The 18,166-nt window shown below is 43.6% G+C and overlaps 1 protein-coding gene across 1 annotated transcript in view; it reads left to right on the top strand.

Moving 5' to 3' along the window:
- Window positions 1-18,054, top strand: part of FANCA (FA complementation group A) — a 57,778-nt gene extending 39,724 nt beyond the window's left edge. The window contains exons 29-43 of the mRNA XM_060787907.2: window positions 449-522; window positions 617-769; window positions 1,908-1,998; window positions 3,370-3,539; window positions 4,941-5,046; window positions 6,864-6,923; window positions 7,731-7,835; window positions 7,989-8,101; window positions 8,300-8,444; window positions 10,138-10,200; window positions 11,182-11,287; window positions 11,389-11,464; window positions 12,871-13,027; window positions 15,001-15,093; window positions 17,846-18,054. Of these exons, the coding sequence (XP_060643890.2) occupies window positions 449-522; window positions 617-769; window positions 1,908-1,998; window positions 3,370-3,539; window positions 4,941-5,046; window positions 6,864-6,923; window positions 7,731-7,835; window positions 7,989-8,101; window positions 8,300-8,444; window positions 10,138-10,200; window positions 11,182-11,287; window positions 11,389-11,464; window positions 12,871-13,027; window positions 15,001-15,093; window positions 17,846-17,938 (1,605 nt within the window). The 3' untranslated portion in view covers window positions 17,939-18,054. The remainder of the gene's footprint in view (window positions 1-448; window positions 523-616; window positions 770-1,907; window positions 1,999-3,369; window positions 3,540-4,940; window positions 5,047-6,863; window positions 6,924-7,730; window positions 7,836-7,988; window positions 8,102-8,299; window positions 8,445-10,137; window positions 10,201-11,181; window positions 11,288-11,388; window positions 11,465-12,870; window positions 13,028-15,000; window positions 15,094-17,845) is intronic.
- Window positions 18,055-18,166: the final 112 nt, after the last annotated feature.

The raw sequence follows: 18,166 nt of genomic DNA, 5'->3' as shown, positions 1-18,166 counted from the left end.
GACTTGGTCCAGGTACTAGTTTCCACTTTTTAATCTGTCATCAAAAAGTCGTAATTCCATGTTCTTTGGAGGGATTTTGCCTTTGTTGTTTAGATAGTTGATAGGCACTGATGGTAGGTCATGATACTTGCTGAATCAGGTGTAGCTGGAGGTTGGTTTGCCCTTTTTTCATGGTCCCAAAGTAAAGAGTGCAGGCCAAGAAGGACAAAGTCTGTGGACCGTGTGTGTGTGTGTTTGGGCTGATGTAGATTGTGCCTTCTTCCAAAATGCCATCCCTATCTCAGTTCGTTCAGAACGACCGGAAGATTTTTCCTCCAGAATGGTCTGCTTCCTTCCAGAAGGATAGCAGAAAGGTCCCTGATTGAGTCTCTGTGTCCAGAGCCTAGGAGACTACATCAAGAAGGCCCTGTCTCTGAATCTCCCTTCTTTCTTTCCTTCCTTTTTCCAGCTGACGTTCCAAGAATGGCTCCTGGTGGAATTGGCAGTCCCTTCTGATGAAGACGTTCTTTCTGCTGCTGAGAGGTGAGGGCTTGCCTTTGACTCCCTCTGAAGCTGAGAAAGTGTGCCTTTTCAGGCCAGTGACCCGAAGTGGGGTTTTCTCTGCTTCTGTTTGCAGGCAGGAGTTTCATTACTGGGCTCTGTACCAGCACTTCCTTCCTCTGCCTGCTGCCGATGGAGGTTGCGAGGGAGACCTGAGAGAGGCCTGTGCCGTTCTCCTTGACGCCATCTTGGATTTTGGCCAGAGAGGCTCAGCGATACATACATCAAGGTCTGAGTTGCTTATGCAAATGTCTTTGAGAGCAAAGCAAAGCAAACAATCTGGTGTAGGCATGGACAAACTTTGGCCCTTTAAGTGTTTTGGAGTGTTAGATTTCTATGTAAAATATGGAGGAAGTTGTTGGGACTCAGCCTGTGCTTGAACCTGTAAATGTGTTTCAGTCTCCTGATGTTTCTGTGTCTGATGTGGGTAAAGAGGAGGGAAATCAGTCCCAAGTTGCTTCTGATGTGGGGGATGCTGGGACTGACTCTGAGGTGCAAGATGGAGACACTTTGGTCAATGAGTTTCATGCAGACACTGTCAGAGAGGTTTCGGTGCAAAGGGCAGATTCTCATGAGAATGTTTCTGTCAGGCCTTGGGAGGAAGGGTTACTCCCTCCATTTGTGAGCTCTCCAGATTATAGTTTGGAAAATAGTCTGGCACCTGCTAAAGTTAATGAGGAGTCAGATAAGCAGAGTAGGTGGCTAGAGATTAGCCAGAATCAACAAGAGGCCTAATGTTTACGTAGATCCAAAAGAATTCGTCAATTAAAGTCAAAAACTGTGGGAAAACGAAACCAATTTTTGGGATTTAAGGTTTGCCTGTAGAAAATCTTGTCAGATCAGGCATCGTTTGGAAACCAAGTTCTTGTGCCATGGAAGCCTTGTTCAAGGGATCTTGTTTCTGTGGAGTTTTTTAGCCTTTTGAATTGTCTTTGCATCCTGCTTGATTCCTGTCTGGATTAATGCAGCCTTGGATTGCCTGTATTTCTTGTGTGGACATTGCTTTGGGTTACTATTATTTATGGACTAATACTTTTTTGAACCTTCTGATTTTCTTACAAGCATTTATTTCTTCTGGCTATTTACTAAGCTTTAATAAAAGAAGATTTGATTCTTCACTCTTCGTGTGGTGTGTTTTAAGTCAGAGAGCTTCTTCTGGACCTGGAGTGCAACAGAAGTCCTCCTTCTTCCCATTCTACCTCTAAAAACCATTTTACGAAAAGATGGATGTTATCGGTTATATGTAATCATTTAGTGGAATACAATAGACATTAGAGCAGCTGCAGCCTATTTTCTGAGATGTTCCCAATGCATTCCTGTTTGATGCCACCATAGACCTATACTCCTGCCTTTTTTTCAAATTCTAGGTCTGAGTTTGGAAAGTGTAACCATCCACATAACCCCAAATGTTCCACATTCCAGAGGAGAGGGAACCCCGATATCTACGCCAGATTGCAGGTGACTTAGATCTGCATGCAGTACTCTCCCGGGGCTTGTATTGTGCCATTTGGTGCCATCCATGAAACCACGTCTCCGAGTGCAGACCACAGTGACACACTTCATTTCCAATCCTCCATACAAGGCTGTCTTTTAAGGGCCAAGGGTTGGAAATGAAATGTAATAATAAGCATGCAAACTTACCAGGAGCAGGGAGACATTGCAGTAAAATGATATCTTGAGGAGTTTGCTTGGTCCTCCAAATTGATTCTGTGGTTGGCTTCTCCCAGAAGTGACCAGGTTCACACTGGAGGATGGAGCAGATACCCTTCTAGGACTTTCAGCACAACTCTAGTTTGCTGGGACAAAAATCAGATAAATTGATGGTGTTGAGGCATAGCTATGATTTTGGATGATGATGATGATGATGATGATGATGATGATGATGATGATGATGATACCCATATTGACTCGAGTCTCATGTCTCTTATATATATAAGTTTTGGATAGCATTGGGAATGGTGTTTCCTTTGCTGCCCTGTCCGGAAGATTTCACCTCACTTTCTATCCCTGTGAGAATTGGATTTTGAAAAAATGGCTTGTTGTGGAAACTAGGATTGGTGAGAAAGCTTCATTGGAGACCCCTTTCCCCCGAAGGAAGTGGATTTCCCTTCCTTCCGAGGATTAGATTTCCCCTCACTTCCTGTTTGTAACTGTGAATCTTATGTAAGTCGGATTCTGTAACTTGGAGACTGCTTGTCATTGAAGCTTCCAAACTTGGTCCAGGTGTTGCCCAGTGCACAGCATTGCATTGCAGAAGTCCCAGCCTTAAGGTGACCAGCGCACAGTGACCATCCATCTTTAGGTTCTCTGACTTTTGCATTCTCTGTGAGTGCAGGGCTCCCAGTATTAAATAACTCTATAATCAGGACAGTAAATAAAGAACAACACTTAAAAACAGGAGAATTCCTGACAAGAAACAGGCAGGGCCAGCTAACATCTCCCAACAAAGGATTCCCCCAGGCATTAAGAAGCCAAACCTTGAAACTGCAAGGCCATTAAATGCTAATCAAGGTGGCCAATTGCAACATTCACACCTGCCTCAAGCAGACAAAGAGTTCTTTCTCCCACCCTGGACATTAATCCACAGATATGTAAACATCCCTTGCTTAGTTTCCAATATATCTGAGGATGCCTGCCATAGATGCAGGTGAAATGTCAGGAGAGAATGCTTCTGGAACATGGTCAGACAGCCCAAAAAACTCACAGCAACCCAGGTCTCCTACTGTTTTGCTCATTGCCCCAGTCTTGATCTTGGGTTTCCTGCTGCAAGGAGACAGAGGTGGCTCATGTCAGTGCAGAATAACCCATCCTCCATTGCCTTGCTTGCAGGAGATGCTGTTGCAGCTGGAGCTGGAGCGCAGGAGAGCCTGGCCTGCATCCGGCGGCAAAGAGGAACCCCTCTTGTTCCGAGTTTTCCAGAAGAGGCTCAAAGGCCTGAAGAGTGGGATGGCAGTCGGGGAAAAGATGCACCGGCAGCAAGAACTGTTGCTTCAAACCAGGTGAAGACACACTAACTGCAAGGGACACTTTTACACTGCTGTGTAATCCAGTTTCTGAGTCTAGATTATCTGGTTGAACTGAATTATGTGGCAGTGTAGACTAATATAATCCATTTCAAAGCATATAGTCTGGATTCAGAAACTGGATTATATAAAAATGTATGTCCTGGACTGCAGATCCCTAGGATGAAATGTTCAGGTGGAATCTCCTTGTAGCTTGAAGCCATTGTTCCATTGCGTCCTAGTCTCCAGGGAAGCAGAAAACAAGTCCACTCCATCCTCCCTGTGACTTCCTCTCACATATTTATATATGGCTATCATGTCTCCTCTCAGACTTCTCTTCTTCAGGTTAAACATTCCCAGCTCTTTAAGCCGCTCCTCATAGGGCTTATTCTCCAGACCCTTGATAGTTTTGGTCGCCCTCCTCTGGACACATTCCAGCTTGTCAATATCTCCCTTCAATTGTGGTGCCCAGAATTGGACACAATATTCCAGATGTGGTCTTACCAAGGCAGAATAGAGCATGGGTAGCATGACTTCCCTGGATCTAGACACTAGACTCCTATTGATGCAGGCCAAAATCCCATTGGCTTATTTTGCCGCCGCGTCACATTGTTTGGTCCAGTGAATGAAAATACATCCTGCATATCAGATATTTACATTACATTTCATAACAGGAGCTAAATGACATTTATGAAGTAGCAACGAAAATAATGTTATGGTTGGGGGTCACCACAACATGAGGAACTGTATTCGGGGGTGGCAGCATTAGGAAGTTGGAGAAACACTGGTGTAGATCCATCCTTTGAAGCAAGGCTAAAGGCTCATGGAGACTATAGGATGGCAACAAAGGGGAAGGAGAAGAGGATCAGATTAGGTTAGAATCGGATCACGCAATAGAAAAGTACCCCAAAGGCTATCTAGTCCTTTCTACCACGTAGGAATTCTCAATTATCTCTGACCAATGGCTACCCAAGACCTCCAACAGAAGGAGAGCTCACTGCTGCTTCAAGGATCCGTTCTACTGTCTAACTACTTTCACAACTATTAGGAATCTGCTTTTGTATCGTCTGGGTTATCACACCCAAAACTGTAATGCTGGCTGCTTGATACCACTTCTCAGCCTGTTCTTTACAAGCTTGACACAACATTTGGTGTCAAGATCTTCCACCATGTTGGACATCCTTCAGCATATTGACAGCCTTCTTAAATATGGGAATAATCAAGTAGCTAAACATGGCCCTATTTCTGCCTGTTCGTTTAGCTTGCTGCTGGAAGCTGGAGAAACCAAATAAAGTCTGCAGGGAGATAAACATCGTTCCATTAAGTTATACCGAGTATAGTTTTGTTCTGAGAATTATTGATTGGCTTTAAAAAATTAATGCCATTCTTGTTGTTCAGGATTCTTTTGGGTCTCCCTCCATCTGTTCTCATTGCAATGCGGCAGAAAGGCAAGGAAGTGGCTCTGGACTGTGAAGACTTCTTCGGTTTTGTCAACACAGAACTGGTAAGCAACCTTTCCTCGAAGCCAGGTGAAGCCTAGGGAACAGCCTCAGTTGCATCTCAGTGCGAGGCCACTTCTAATGTCCCCACAACTACAAAGCCCAGGGTTTCATTGGATGAGCCCATGGCAGTTAAAGCCCTCTGTTAAGAGAGACCCAAGTCTTAGAAGGGGACAAGGGACACCTCTTTAATTTGATTTAATATTATTAATAAATAGCAATAGTATGAAGAATAGTTTGACCAAATAAATAGCCTTAGTCTTTAGTGGAAATATCCCAGACTGGAAGTATCTATGTTGTTGCTTATGATGCTTGTTTTATTGTTTATGATGTTATTCTTATGTTGTTTTAATATTTTATTGTTTTGTTTTTAATTGTATGTTGCCTTGTGCATGGCACCCTGTAAGCTGCCCCGAGTGCCTTCAGGGAGATGGAGGCGGGGTACAAAAATAAAGTCCTTCTCCTTCTCCTTCTTTTACTTCTCCTTCTTTTACTTCTCCTCCTCCTCCTCCTCCTCCTCCTCCTCCTCCTCCTCCTCCTTCGCCTCCTTCTCTTCCTCCTCCTCCTCCTCTTCCTTCTCCTCCTCCTCTTCCTTCTACTCCTCCTCCTCCTCCTCTTCCTCCTCCTCCTCTTCCTTCTCTTCCTCCTCCTCCTACTCTTCCTCCTCCTCCTCTTCCTTCTCTTCCTCCTCCTCTTCCTTCTCCTCCTCCTCCTTCTCTTTCTCCTCCCTCGCCTCCTCCTCCTCCTCTTCCTTCTCCTTCTCCTTCTCCTCCTCGTCCTCCTCTTCCTCTTTCTCCTCCTCTTCCTTCTCCTTCTTCTCCTCCTCCTCTTTCTCCTCCTCCTCCTTCTTGTGTTAGAATCTACCATGAGAAAACACAGGGTTCTGTTGCTTTGGTTTCATTGCCTTGTCAGTCTGTGCTTTCTCATGGCAGATTCTAACACTAAAGGCTAAGGCTATTTATTTGATCAAACTATTCTTCTTACTAATGCTATTTATTAATAAAATTAAATCAAATTTAATAGGTGTCCTTTGTCCCCTTCTTTCAACTACAACATGCAATGGTCACCTCTTCCTTTAAGTTTAGCCGGAGGTTTAGCACAGCTGGTAAATCATCAGCAATTACAAGATCTATCAACCAAAAGGTTGCAAGTTCAAAACCTTGGGTTGGCGTGAGCTGCCAACTGTCAGCCTAGCTCATTGTTTACCTAAGCAATTCGAAAACAGCTTTAACTGTAATTAGAGAAATTAGGTACTGCTAAAAAGCGGGGGAGGTGTTTTATGATGCCATAAAGAAAGATCAGAAAATGCTGGGTGACCAAAAGGAAGGAGGAAGTCCTGACGGCTCTTCGTCATGGAGGATAGAGCAACAGCACCCCCTGGACTCGAGCCCAACCTTCCAAAAACAGCTGAAACAAACCACCTCCTGTTCAGTCTGTCTATGTATTGTCTATACAAAGCGGCATTGAATGTTTGCCGAGCATATGTACTGTGATCCACCCTGAGTCTCCTTCAAAGGGGACTCAGAAGGGCGGAATATAAATAAAATGATATTATTATTATTTAAGTTAGGCATGGGCAAACTTTAGTTCTTCCTCCAAGTGTTTTGGATTTCAACTCTCACAATTACTAACAGCCAGTAGGCTCCTAGGAATTGTAGGAATTAAAGTCCAAAACACCTGGAGGGCCCGGGTTTGCCCGTGCCTGCTTTAAGTCCTGCCTTGGGAGTTTATTACCTGGATTTCTCAGGAATACATTCCCTCTTCTCCCCATCCCAGTTCCATACCAATAGGCTCTCCTTTCTTTTTTTGGGTGTTTTCACAGAGGAACGTCTGCTCCAGAGGCTGTACGCTCTCTTTCGACATCACTGCACATTTCTTCAGGGTAATCTATATAGACAAACGTCCAAGTATGTATGTATGTTTGTATCACAAAGGCTCTTGCTAGGTGAAGTGGCCCTGTACACTATTATAGGATTGACTGTTGCTAGGGGCAAGTGGCCCCTCTGTGATGTCACTGGGAAAGAGAGGTGGCCTGTGTTTGAGGAGAAGGGAGGAAGGAAGGAAGGAAGGAAGGGAAGAGCCGTGTTGTCATGGAGACGTTGTGTGGTGGCCTTCTCAGAGCTGGAGAAGGGAGAAAGTCGGGGGGGAAGGAAGGAAGAAAGAAAGAAAGAAAAAGGGAGGGAATGGAGAGAAAAGAAAAGGGAAAGGTGTAAGGGGAGGAAAGAGAAAGAAGGGATGAAAGTAGGGATGTAGCAGAAGACAGTTCCATCTTCTTTACTAATAATATAATATAGTATATTGTATATACATATATTTATAATATTATAATGTAATACAATATAATACTAGTAATAATAATACAATATTATAATTATAATTATATATTTACATTGCATGTAGTATTACTAATAATATTACAATATAATGGTATAGAGCAATATAGTAATATATAATACTGATATTGTACTATTCTAATAATATAATATATTGTATGAAAATATATCTTGCAAGCCATTCTGAGTCCCCTTTGGGGTGATAAGAGTGGCATATAAATGCCGTAAATAATTCATAAATAAATAAATAAATGTATTTTGGACTGTAAGCCTTTGGCATGACTTTGGGGTACAGGTCCATTGGTGGCAACGAGTCCCAAATGGAGCACAAACCCTTTCTCTTGCTGTCCTTCCAGGGCCTGCTGAGCGCCAGTTTGGAGTGTGACAAACCAGCACAGGAAGTGACAGCTTTGCTCACTCTGTGCCAAACCAGGTGTCCCATCATCCTTTGTTCTGCAGCTGTAAGTTTGGGTGGACTGATGGGGGGATTCAGGGCCCACAGAAGTGGGGTCGAGAAGCAGCTTACAGGTGCATTTGGCCCACCTTTGATACAAATGAACCCCCCTTTTGACCACAAGGCTGACTGGTGTGCTCTCTTTCCTCTGTATGCAAAGCGGTGGTGGTCGAGGCTGGAGCCGGTGCTTTGTTCAGAATGGAAGAGGCTCATCGATGCTTCCTTGGCAAAAGGATTACAAAACCTCAGGGCCCTGCAGGCCTCTATCAGCAGGTAAGGCCAGGTATATTATTAAAATAATCTGTAGTATCCTTTATATCTGTCTTCAGCGTTTCTTGGTCTTTACAAGACCACAGTGAACCTAGGACTCTGTTTGCAAAGAAACCGCTGAACCATGGCCTTATCCCATAAGAAACCCAAGCCACAAGAAAACACACTTAAGATGGCACACTGTGTTGCATTTCCTCCTAGCTTCCTCTCCTCAGAAGCAGCTTTCCTGATGGCTGATGTTCCCTGGCTTTCTGCTGCTTTCCTGCATTTCACTCTTCAGCAGCAGCAAACAATGCCTGAAAGGATGGGAAAGATGCTGAAAAGACTGGGACCTGGAGCAGAACAAGTAAGAGGCCATATTGGGTCAAATTATTGTTGTTAATATTATTCACCCTCAACAGGTTGTTGTTGTTATTATTATTAGAAATACAGAGCCCCCGATGGCGCAGTGGGTTAAACCCGTGTGCCGGCAGGACTGAAGACAGACAGGTCGCAGGTTCGAATCCGGGGAGAGGCGGGTGAGCTCCCTCTATCAGCTCCAGCTCTCCATGCGGGGACATGAGAGAAGCCTCCCACAAGGATGGCAAAATATCAAAACATCTGGGCGACCCCTGGGCAACGTTCTTGCAGACGGCCAATTCTCTCACACCAGAGCAACTTGCAGTTTCTCAAGTCGCTTCTGACACGACAAAAGAAAAATAGAAATACAACAAGATCACTCTGCTGACTGTTGTATTGGATCACACATCGGACATTTCCCAAGTGTCTAGGACTGTGTGATGTATCAGCGAGTAATGTGTGCAGATCCCAGTAAAGTGGCTTTCTGCAGCTGGCGGATGGTAATTTTGTCAGTGCCGATTGTGTTTAAGTGCAGGCCAAGGTCTTTAGGCACTGCACCCAGTGTGCCGATCACCACTGCGACCACCTTGACTGGCTTTTGCCAGAGTCTTTGCAGTTCAATCTTTAAATCCTTATATCATGTCAGCTTTTCCAGCTGTTTCTCTTCAATCCTGCTGTCACCTGAGATGGCAACATTAACAATCCATACTTTGTTTTTTCCACGATCATGAGGTAAGGAGTTTTGTGCTCCAAAACTCTGTCAGTCTGAATTCAGAAGTCCCAGAGTAGTTTGATGTGTTCATTTTCTGTAACCTTTTCAGGCTTGTGATCCTACCAGTTCTTTGTCTTTGAATAATAATAATAATTATTATTGTTGTTGTTGTTGTTATTTGAAACACAACAAGATGAGTCCACAGCACACACTCTGCTGGCTGTTGAATTGGATCACATGTCGGACCCTTCCCAAGTGTCTAGGACTATATGATGTATCAATGAATAATGTGTGTAGATCTGAGTCAGGTAGCCTTTTGCAGCTGACAGATGACAATTTGGTCAGCGTCAACTGTTTTTAAGTGCAGGCCAAGGTCTTTAGGCACTACATCCAGTGTGGTGAGCACCACTGGGACCCTCTTGACTGGCTTGTGCCAGAGTCTTTGCAGTTCGACCTTTAAATCCTCACATCGTATCAGCTTTTCCAGTTGTTTCTCTGCAATCCTGCTGTCACCTGGGATTGCGACAACGACGATACATACTTTGTTTTTTAACACGATTGTGAGGTCAGGAGTATTATGCTCCAAAACTCTGTCTGTCTGAATCCGGAAGTCCCAGAGGAGTTTGGTGTGTTCATTTTCTGTAACTTTTTCCAGCTTGTGATCCCAGCAGTTCTTTGTTGCAGGTAGATGGTATTTGTGGCACAAGTTCCAAGGAATCATCTGAGCAACGGTGTTATGCCTCTGCTTGTAGTCTGTCTGCGCGATCTTCTTGCGGCAGCTGAGGATGTGATTATTATTATTATTATTATTATTATTATTCCCCTCAACAGGGCAGCCATTTGGAGCCCGAGTCACATGCAGCCATAAGGGAGAGTTGTGTGTGTGTGTCCAATATAGAGGGAAATTTGCCTCTGCTGGTCTTATCTAGGGGCGTTGGTCATTGAATTTACAAATGTAATAGCTTTTGTGGTGTGTGTCTCTGCACAGCTGCTGGTGTCCCTCCTCTTCTTCTCTTTGATGGATGTCATCTCAGTGAGAATAGCGCCGCAAGTGAGTGCCATTTTCAAGCTGACCGGTTGTATTACAGAAATAAGGGAAGCCTCATTGTCCTCAGTTTGGCAATCCGTATCCTGACAAGGCTGCTTTTATATATAACTAACGGTGCCCAGGTTAGGGATTCTGTAATTATGTATCATTACTAGAAATAGTTGTTATTTGGTTTTGGGTTTTTTGAATGGTCCCTTTAGTGCATATGCCTTTTTGGATGTGGGATACACATCAGTGTTTGGATGTGGGTGGACTACAGCTCCCATTGTCCTAACACAGCGCTTCTCAACCTTTGGCGACTCCTGAGGGGGTTGCCAAATATCATCAGACAGCAGAGTATTTTCTGTTGGTCGTGGAGGTTCTGTGTTGGAAGTTTGGCCCAATTCGATCATTGGTGTGGATCAGGATGCTCTTTGATTGTAGCCGAACTATAAATCCCAGCAACTACAACTCCAAAACTCAAGGTCAATACCCACCAAACCCTTCCAGTATTGTCTGTTGGTCATGGGAGTTGTGTGTGTGGAGTTGAGTTCAATTCCATCATTGGTGGGGTTCAGAATGCTCTGATTGTAGATGAACTATAAATCCCAGCAACTACAACTCCCAAATGTCAAGGTGCATTTTCCCCAAACTCCATCAGTGTTCACATTTGGCCATATTGAGTATCCATGCCAAGTTTGGTCCAGATCCATCATTGCTTGAGTCCACAGTGCTCTCTGGATATAGATGAACTACAGCTCCAAAACTCAAGGTCAATGCCCACCAAACCCATCCAGTATTTTCTGTTGGTCATGGGAGTTCTGTGTGCCAAGTTTGGTTCAATTCCATCATTGGTGGAGTTCAGAATGCTCTTTGATTGTAGCTGAACTATAAATCCCAGCAACTACAACTCCCAAATGACAAAATCAATCCTCCCAAACCCACCAGTATTCAAATTTGTGTGTATCGAGTATTTGTGCCAAATTTGGTTTTATTGCTTTGCAGGAAGGAGTGGATTCTCAAAAGGCCACCGACTGGAGCCTCGCGGTGCTTCAGCGTTTGAACAAACAAAACATACACTGGCTGTCAATCTTCACTTCAACAAGGCCAGGTGCAAATGCCTCTCCATCTTATGACATATCTCTATGTGCCACCAGTGGCAGCATTACAATATGTGCTTTGTGCTCTTTTTTGTCTCTTCTGGTATTACAGCTCAGGGCCCCGAACAGATCCTTCACAGTGCTGCGTCGGATCAACATTTGAAGCTAATGCCCATTGCCTTTTACAGGTAAACTTCAGATGATTATAGAGCTAAATCCCAAGCATTGGGAACTTGTCCAAGGAATTTGCGACATCAGTGTTGCTTTGAAGCAGCCCAGCTTTTCTGAAGTTGTCCCTTTCCTTTTAAAAGAGATGCTGTTGCTTCAATTCCCAGTTTCTTTGCAGACATCTTTTTAGGAAGTGTTTCTCAACCTGGGGGTTGGGATCCCGGGGGGGGGGGTCGTGAGGGGGGTTTCAGAGAACTATAACTCCAAAATTCAAGGTGAGTGCCCACCAAACCCTTCCAGTATTTTCTGTTGGTCATGGGAGTTCTGTGTGCCAAGTTTGGTTCAATTCCATTGTTGGTGGAGTTCAGAATGCTCTTTGATTGTAGGTAAACTATAAATCCCAGCAATGACACCTCCCAAATGACAAAATCAACCCCCCCCCCCATCTCACCAAATATAGGAGTATCATGTATTTGTGCCAAATTTTGTCCAGTGAATGAAAATACATCCTGCATATCAGATATTTACATGACAATTCATAACAGTAGCAAAATTACAGTTATGAAGTAGCAACAAAAATAATTTTAGGGTTGGGGGACAACACAGGATGAGGAACTGTATTAAGGGGTCGTGGCATTAGGAAGGCTGAGAAACACTCATCTAAGCAGTTGTTGTGACTCAGCTGGAACCACAGAGTGCCTCTGATGAGGATGATGGGATTCAGGATCACAATCTGGTTCAAAATGTCCCTGTTATAGTCAATGAGGAACAGGGTGTGGAAGTTCAGTTTCCCACCGCAAGAAATGAGTTTGTTGATACTGAAACTATCCAGGTGCAGGTGCAAATTGACTCAGAAAAGGAGGGCAGTTCTCAGCCTGATAATGAGCAGGAAGGCAAACTGGATAACACTAACAAACAGACTGACTTTGACAAAACGGGAACCTTAGATTGAGCTGACCGTTTGGAATTCAGAGTTTGAAGGAGTGTGAGAATAGCTAACAAGAAGGAGGTCAGAGGCCAAAGAAACGCCTTCATGTTTTGCAAAGGGTATTAAGCTGTGTGTTTGGGACCAAACCTTTGTCAGAGCAACTTTTTGTTTAACCAAGAAGCTTGCATTTTGCTTGTTTGGATTGTCTTGCAGTTCTTGTGTTCATGGTTTCAAGACTCAGTGCTTTGCTGGTGTCTTTTTGGATTCTGCTTCATAGTGTTATTTTATATTGAACTTTCGGAACATTCCTTTTGCTTTTAAGAACTCTTTATCTTTTACTTTTTAATAAAGCATAAAGACTTTTGGCTGTGTGCAGTTTGGTGTTTTCAGCAAGGTGAACCTATTCTAAGGTGCGACAGCAGTATAATATTGATCAGCCTAGAATCACATTGACTTTTTAAGAGGCTCATTGGCCACTTCCTCTCTCCTTCTCTCCAGCCTCCTCTCTGCCTTCGACTCAAGCCAACTGACTACAGATCCCAACTTCCTGTATGTGGCTGTTGACCAGTACACCCAGTTGGTGCAGCTCTTTATGGAGGGGACAACGGAAATGGCACCAAGCCTGAGAGAGCCAAGCCTGTGCACCAAGGAGCCTGTGAGTGGACCACTCTCATCTACCCTATTCACTTGAGTCTAATGCTCACCTTTTTGGGCTAAATGACTAAATAATCTCACCAGAAGTAGGGTGCATAAATACAATCATCTTAGTGCTGAGCCAAAGCAAAGGGAGAAGCTGCTTCAGGAGCTGCACTTGCAGCTCCTCTTTGAGACATGATATTTTTAATTTAGCTGTTATTTATTTATTTATTTATTTATCTCATATGCTTGTACCCAGCCCATCTCACCCCTAGAGGTGGCCTCACGGCAAACACCATTCGGTGCCATCATAATGATAACAACAATCAACAAATTCATTAAAACAAAATATTAAATAAACAGTTGTTAAAACATGCCATTTAAAATCCGGGTCCGGGTCAATTCATTGTCACTTCGAAATTGCTTATACAAGCCTTCATACAAGCCGCCGTCCAATGGTCAAATGCAAGGTCCCACAGCCAAGTTTTGAGGACAAGAGGGAGGTGGCCAGTCTGATGTCTTTGGGGAGGGAATTCCACAGACAGGGACCAATGTTGAGAAGGCCCCGTCTCTTGTCTCCACCAATCGCATTTGCGACGGTGGTGGGATCGAGAGCAGGGCCTCTCCAGATGATCTTAAACTTCGTGATGATTCATAGTAGGAGATACGTTCAGACATGTAGTCTGGGCCAGAACCATTTAGGGCTTTAAAGGTTAAAACCAACACTTTGAATTGTGCTCGGTAGCAGATAGGCAACCAGTGTAGCTGGCGTAACAGAGGAGTTGTATGCTCCCTGTACACTGTTCCAACCTAGCTGCTGACCGTCGGACTAATTGAAGCTTCCGGGCAGTATTCAAAGACAGCCCCACGTAGTGCACATTGCAGTAGTCTAATCGGGATGTAGCAAGAGCGTGGACCACTGTGGCCAAGTCAGACTTCACTTTATATTTTGTGTTTATTTTATTTATTATTTTGTTATGGTTTAGCATTTTATTTAATGTTATGCATTTTAATTAATGTTATTGTCCGTTATATGTATTTATTTCGCCTTACTGTAATTTTTGGTGTCATGTTAGCTGCCCCAAATCCCTTCGAGGAGATGGTGGCAGGGTATAAATAAAGTTTATTATAATTATGCAGTCATGCCAGCCACATGACCTTGGAGGTGCCTATGGACAACTCTGGCTCTTATTCTTAGAAATGGAGATGAGCACCAACATCTAGAGTCGGACACGACTGGACTTAATGTCAGGGGACAACCTTTGGAGTCCACAGCAGACAAGGTCACACGTGTATTGGATCACACGTCGGACACTTCCCAAGTGTCTAGGACTGTGTCATGTATTGGCGAATAATGCGTGCAGATCCCAGTAAAGTGGCCTTCTGCAGCTGGCAGATGATAATTTTGTCCACACCAATTGTGTTTAAGTGCAGGCCAAGGTCTTTAGGCACTGCACCCAGTGTGCCGATCACCACTGGGACCACTTTTACTATCTTCGGAAGTTCAATCTTTAAATCCTCACATCGTGTCAGCTTTTCCAGTTGTTTCTCTTCAATCCTGCTGTGACCTGGGATTGCAACATTGATGATGCATACATTATTATTATTATTATCATTATTATTATTATTATTATTATTATTATTAAAATAATGCTTCGTGAATTTTTGTCTGGAGGGTGTCGCACTACAGGCCATTCCACTCATTAACTGTGTCTTCATACTGAGGCCTACCTTTTATTACACGTCTCATTTTGGGGTTTAGAATTTGGACTACAACTCCTATTGTTCCTCGCCTTTTTAGGGCTGGGAGCAAAATCTAGAGAGCTGTACTTAGGCCATGCAGAAGATTCAGGGAAATAAGAGAATGCACAAAAAAGTACAGACTTACTATAAAAGAGACAAAACTTCAGTTCCTGAGTATAGTAAAGCTATCAAATATTAGAATTAGGAAAGGTCCTTGAGTAGGGTTTGAACCCGGCTTCGTCTTCCCAGGAGGAGCCATTGGTGCTGATCAGAACGGCACGCCGGTTCCTGCTCCATCTCATCCCTCGGTGCCCGCAAGGAAGCTTTGCCAACCTTCAACAGGTATTATTATGATTGCTATCAATATTATTATATGTATTTATATCCTGCATTTTCTCAACTAAACACTTCAAACCACAATGGGTGAGTTTGACGATTTTTTTTTCTTTTTTGCCAGTTTTAAACTCCAAAACATGGAGGTGGCCTAGTTATAAGCCTTTTGTCCTACTGAATGCAAATACCGCAGGACATACAACAAGTGGCCCCCTCATCACTTTTTCGACATTTCCTCTGCAGACTCTGTCCCACACAACCGAGTGCATCCACACTGTAGCTACTATGACTCAGTGCTAGGGAATCCTCGGAGTTGTAGTTCCTCAAGGTCCTTAGCCTTATGTTCTTGCAGCTTGCCAAGCTACAACTCCCAGGATGCCATCGCATAGAGCTGTGGAAATTAAAAGTGGTATCATACTGCATTAATTCAAAGTCAGAGAAGGCTATAGACCTTGGAAAACTACAACTTCCATGATCCCGTCACATTGAGCTGTGGCAGTTAAAAGTGGTCTCAAACTGCCTCCAGTGGTTCCCAACCTTTGGGTCTCCAGGTGATTTGGACTTCAACTTCCAGAAATCTCAGCCATCTTACCAGCAGTTAGGAGAGTGACCATATATTCCAGTCCTGTTGTTTCACCTACACTGTTTCCCTCATATTGCACTTTCCCCACCTTATTGAAAGTCTAATTCCACTGTTCAGTCCCCTATGAGCTCCTCCCCCACAAATGTACCTTTTCATTCCTATCTCATCCAGTGTTTTATCATTTTATGTTATGCATTTGCCCCCCCCCCCCACTGTGTTCTATTTTCCATTATGTTATTTTGTACTGTTTATTTTACTTGATTGGTTTATTTATTTTAATTGTGATGTTATTTTGTTGTTTATATTTTATGTTGCTGTAGTGTATTGCTGGGCTTGACCTCATGTAAACTGCTCAGAGTCCCCTTTGGGGAGATGGTGGTGGGATATAAATAAAGTTTATTATTATTATTTGAAACACCACAAGATGAGTCCACAGCAGACACTCTGCTGGCTGTTTTATTGGATCACATGTCGGACACTTCCCAAGTGTGATGTAGCGGCGAATAATGTGTGCAGATCTCAGTAAGGTGGCCTTTTGCAACTGGCAGATGGTAATTTTGTCAGCGCCGATTGTGTTTAAGTGCAGGCCAAGGTCTTTAGGCACTGCACCCAGTGTGCTGATATTATTATTATAAACACAACAAGATGAGTACATAGCAGACACTCTGCTGACTGTTGAATTGGATCACACGTCGGACACTTCCTAAGTGTCTAAGACTGTTTTATGTATCGACGAATAATGCGTGCAGATCTCAGTAAGGTGGCCTTTTGCAGCTGGCAGATGTTACTCTTGTCAGCACTGACTGTGTTTAAGTGCAGGCCAAGGTCTTTAGGCACTGCACCCACTGTGCTGATCATTACTGGGACCACTTTTACTGGTTTGTGCCAGAGACTTTGCAGTTCGATTTTTAAATCCTCATATCGTGTCAGCTTTTCCAGTTGTTTCTCTGAAATCCTGCTGTCACCTGGGATTGCGACATCGACGATCCATACTTTGTTTTTTTCACACGATTGTTAGGTCAGGAGTATTATGCTCCAGAACTCTCTGTCTGAATCCAGAAGTCTCAGAGTAGCTTGACGTGTTCATTCTCTGTAGCTTTTTCCGGCTTGTGATCCCACCAGTTCTTTGTCTCAGGCAGATGGTATTTGTGGCACAAGTTCCAATGAATCATCTGAGTAACGGTTTTATGCCTCTGCTTGTAGTCTATCTGTGCGGTCTTCTTGCAGCAGCTGAGGACGTGATCTGCTTCCTTGCAGAGTCTATACTTGGGATCTGTTGTTGACTTTTCAATTCTGGCTTTGATGGCATTAGTTCAAATGGCTTGTTCTTGGGGTGCCAGAATCAGGCCCTCCTTTGTCTCCTTTTTCAGAGTCCCATTTGTGAGCCACAGCCATGTTTTTTCTTTTGTCAATTTGGCTCTCAAATTGGTGTGTAGTTTTCCAAGGCTAAGGACCTTGGAAAACTACACACCCCAGGATGCCATTGCATTGACCCGTGGCAGTTAAAATTGGTATCAAATGTCATTGTATTCTATAGTGTAGATGTACTCGGCTGTGGAACGCCCTTCCTACAGATATCAGATCGGCCCCCTCCCTGTTGGCGTTTTGGAGGAAAGTAAAGACCTGGCTGTTCCAACAAGCATTCGATTAAGCAGTGTAATTGAATATAGGAATACGGAATAATGGATGATGAGATTGGATTCTGATTTTACTGATGAGATGCTAATGATTGTTATATTGATGTTTAATCGTTGATGATGCTACTGTTTTTAACTGTCCCATATTCATTTTGTGATGTTTTTGCTTTGAATTTTGCTGTTGTTAACCGCTATGAGTCGCCTGAGCGCTGATAAAAGCGGTATATAAATGAAGTAAATAAATAAATAATACTTCCTGTTCATGCAGAGAGCAGACTGGGGGAGACCACCTGCATAAAAGTCAAATCCAGCAATTATTTGGTTTGTGGTGGGATGAAATCTAAACATTCAGCTCTTTCTAGAGTAAGAAAACATAAAATAGTTTGGGAAATGTAGCTGATTTTGAACTGGTCCTGATTGTGTTCATTCCATCTCCCAGAAGACACACTCAAAGAAAGGGACTTTTATTCTGCTTGTTTACAACCCCAGGGTCGGTTTTGCTCCAGGCAAGTAAATAGCCAATCCTTTTCCCCTTCCTTAGTTGCTGGATCTCTGTGGACTCCTGGACCCAGAGCTCAAGGCGGCCCTTGTGGATTTGGGGGGTCTCCTGGATGAAGAACCACTCCTCTTCTGATGGCTTTCGTTGGAAAACAAATAGCAAAATGGGCTGCACCTCACCCGTCCAAAGCTCCCCTGTGAATAATTTATTACAAGCATGGCTTTGTCACAATAAAAACCAGGTTTACAAAATGATCTGGTTTATGGTTTGTTTGTAGGTCTGGGATTTATTTTAAAAGCAGGGGCATCCCATCATCATAACTCAATCACCTGGAAGAGTGCACCTGTTCAACAGGTACACAAG

The sequence above is a fragment of the Anolis sagrei genome, chromosome 8 (assembly GCF_037176765.1).
Source record: "Anolis sagrei isolate rAnoSag1 chromosome 8, rAnoSag1.mat, whole genome shotgun sequence".
Taxonomy (NCBI): domain Eukaryota; kingdom Metazoa; phylum Chordata; class Lepidosauria; order Squamata; family Dactyloidae; genus Anolis; species Anolis sagrei.
Note: the sequence above shows the minus strand (reverse complement) of the source record. Positions and strands in the feature narration are given on the sequence as shown.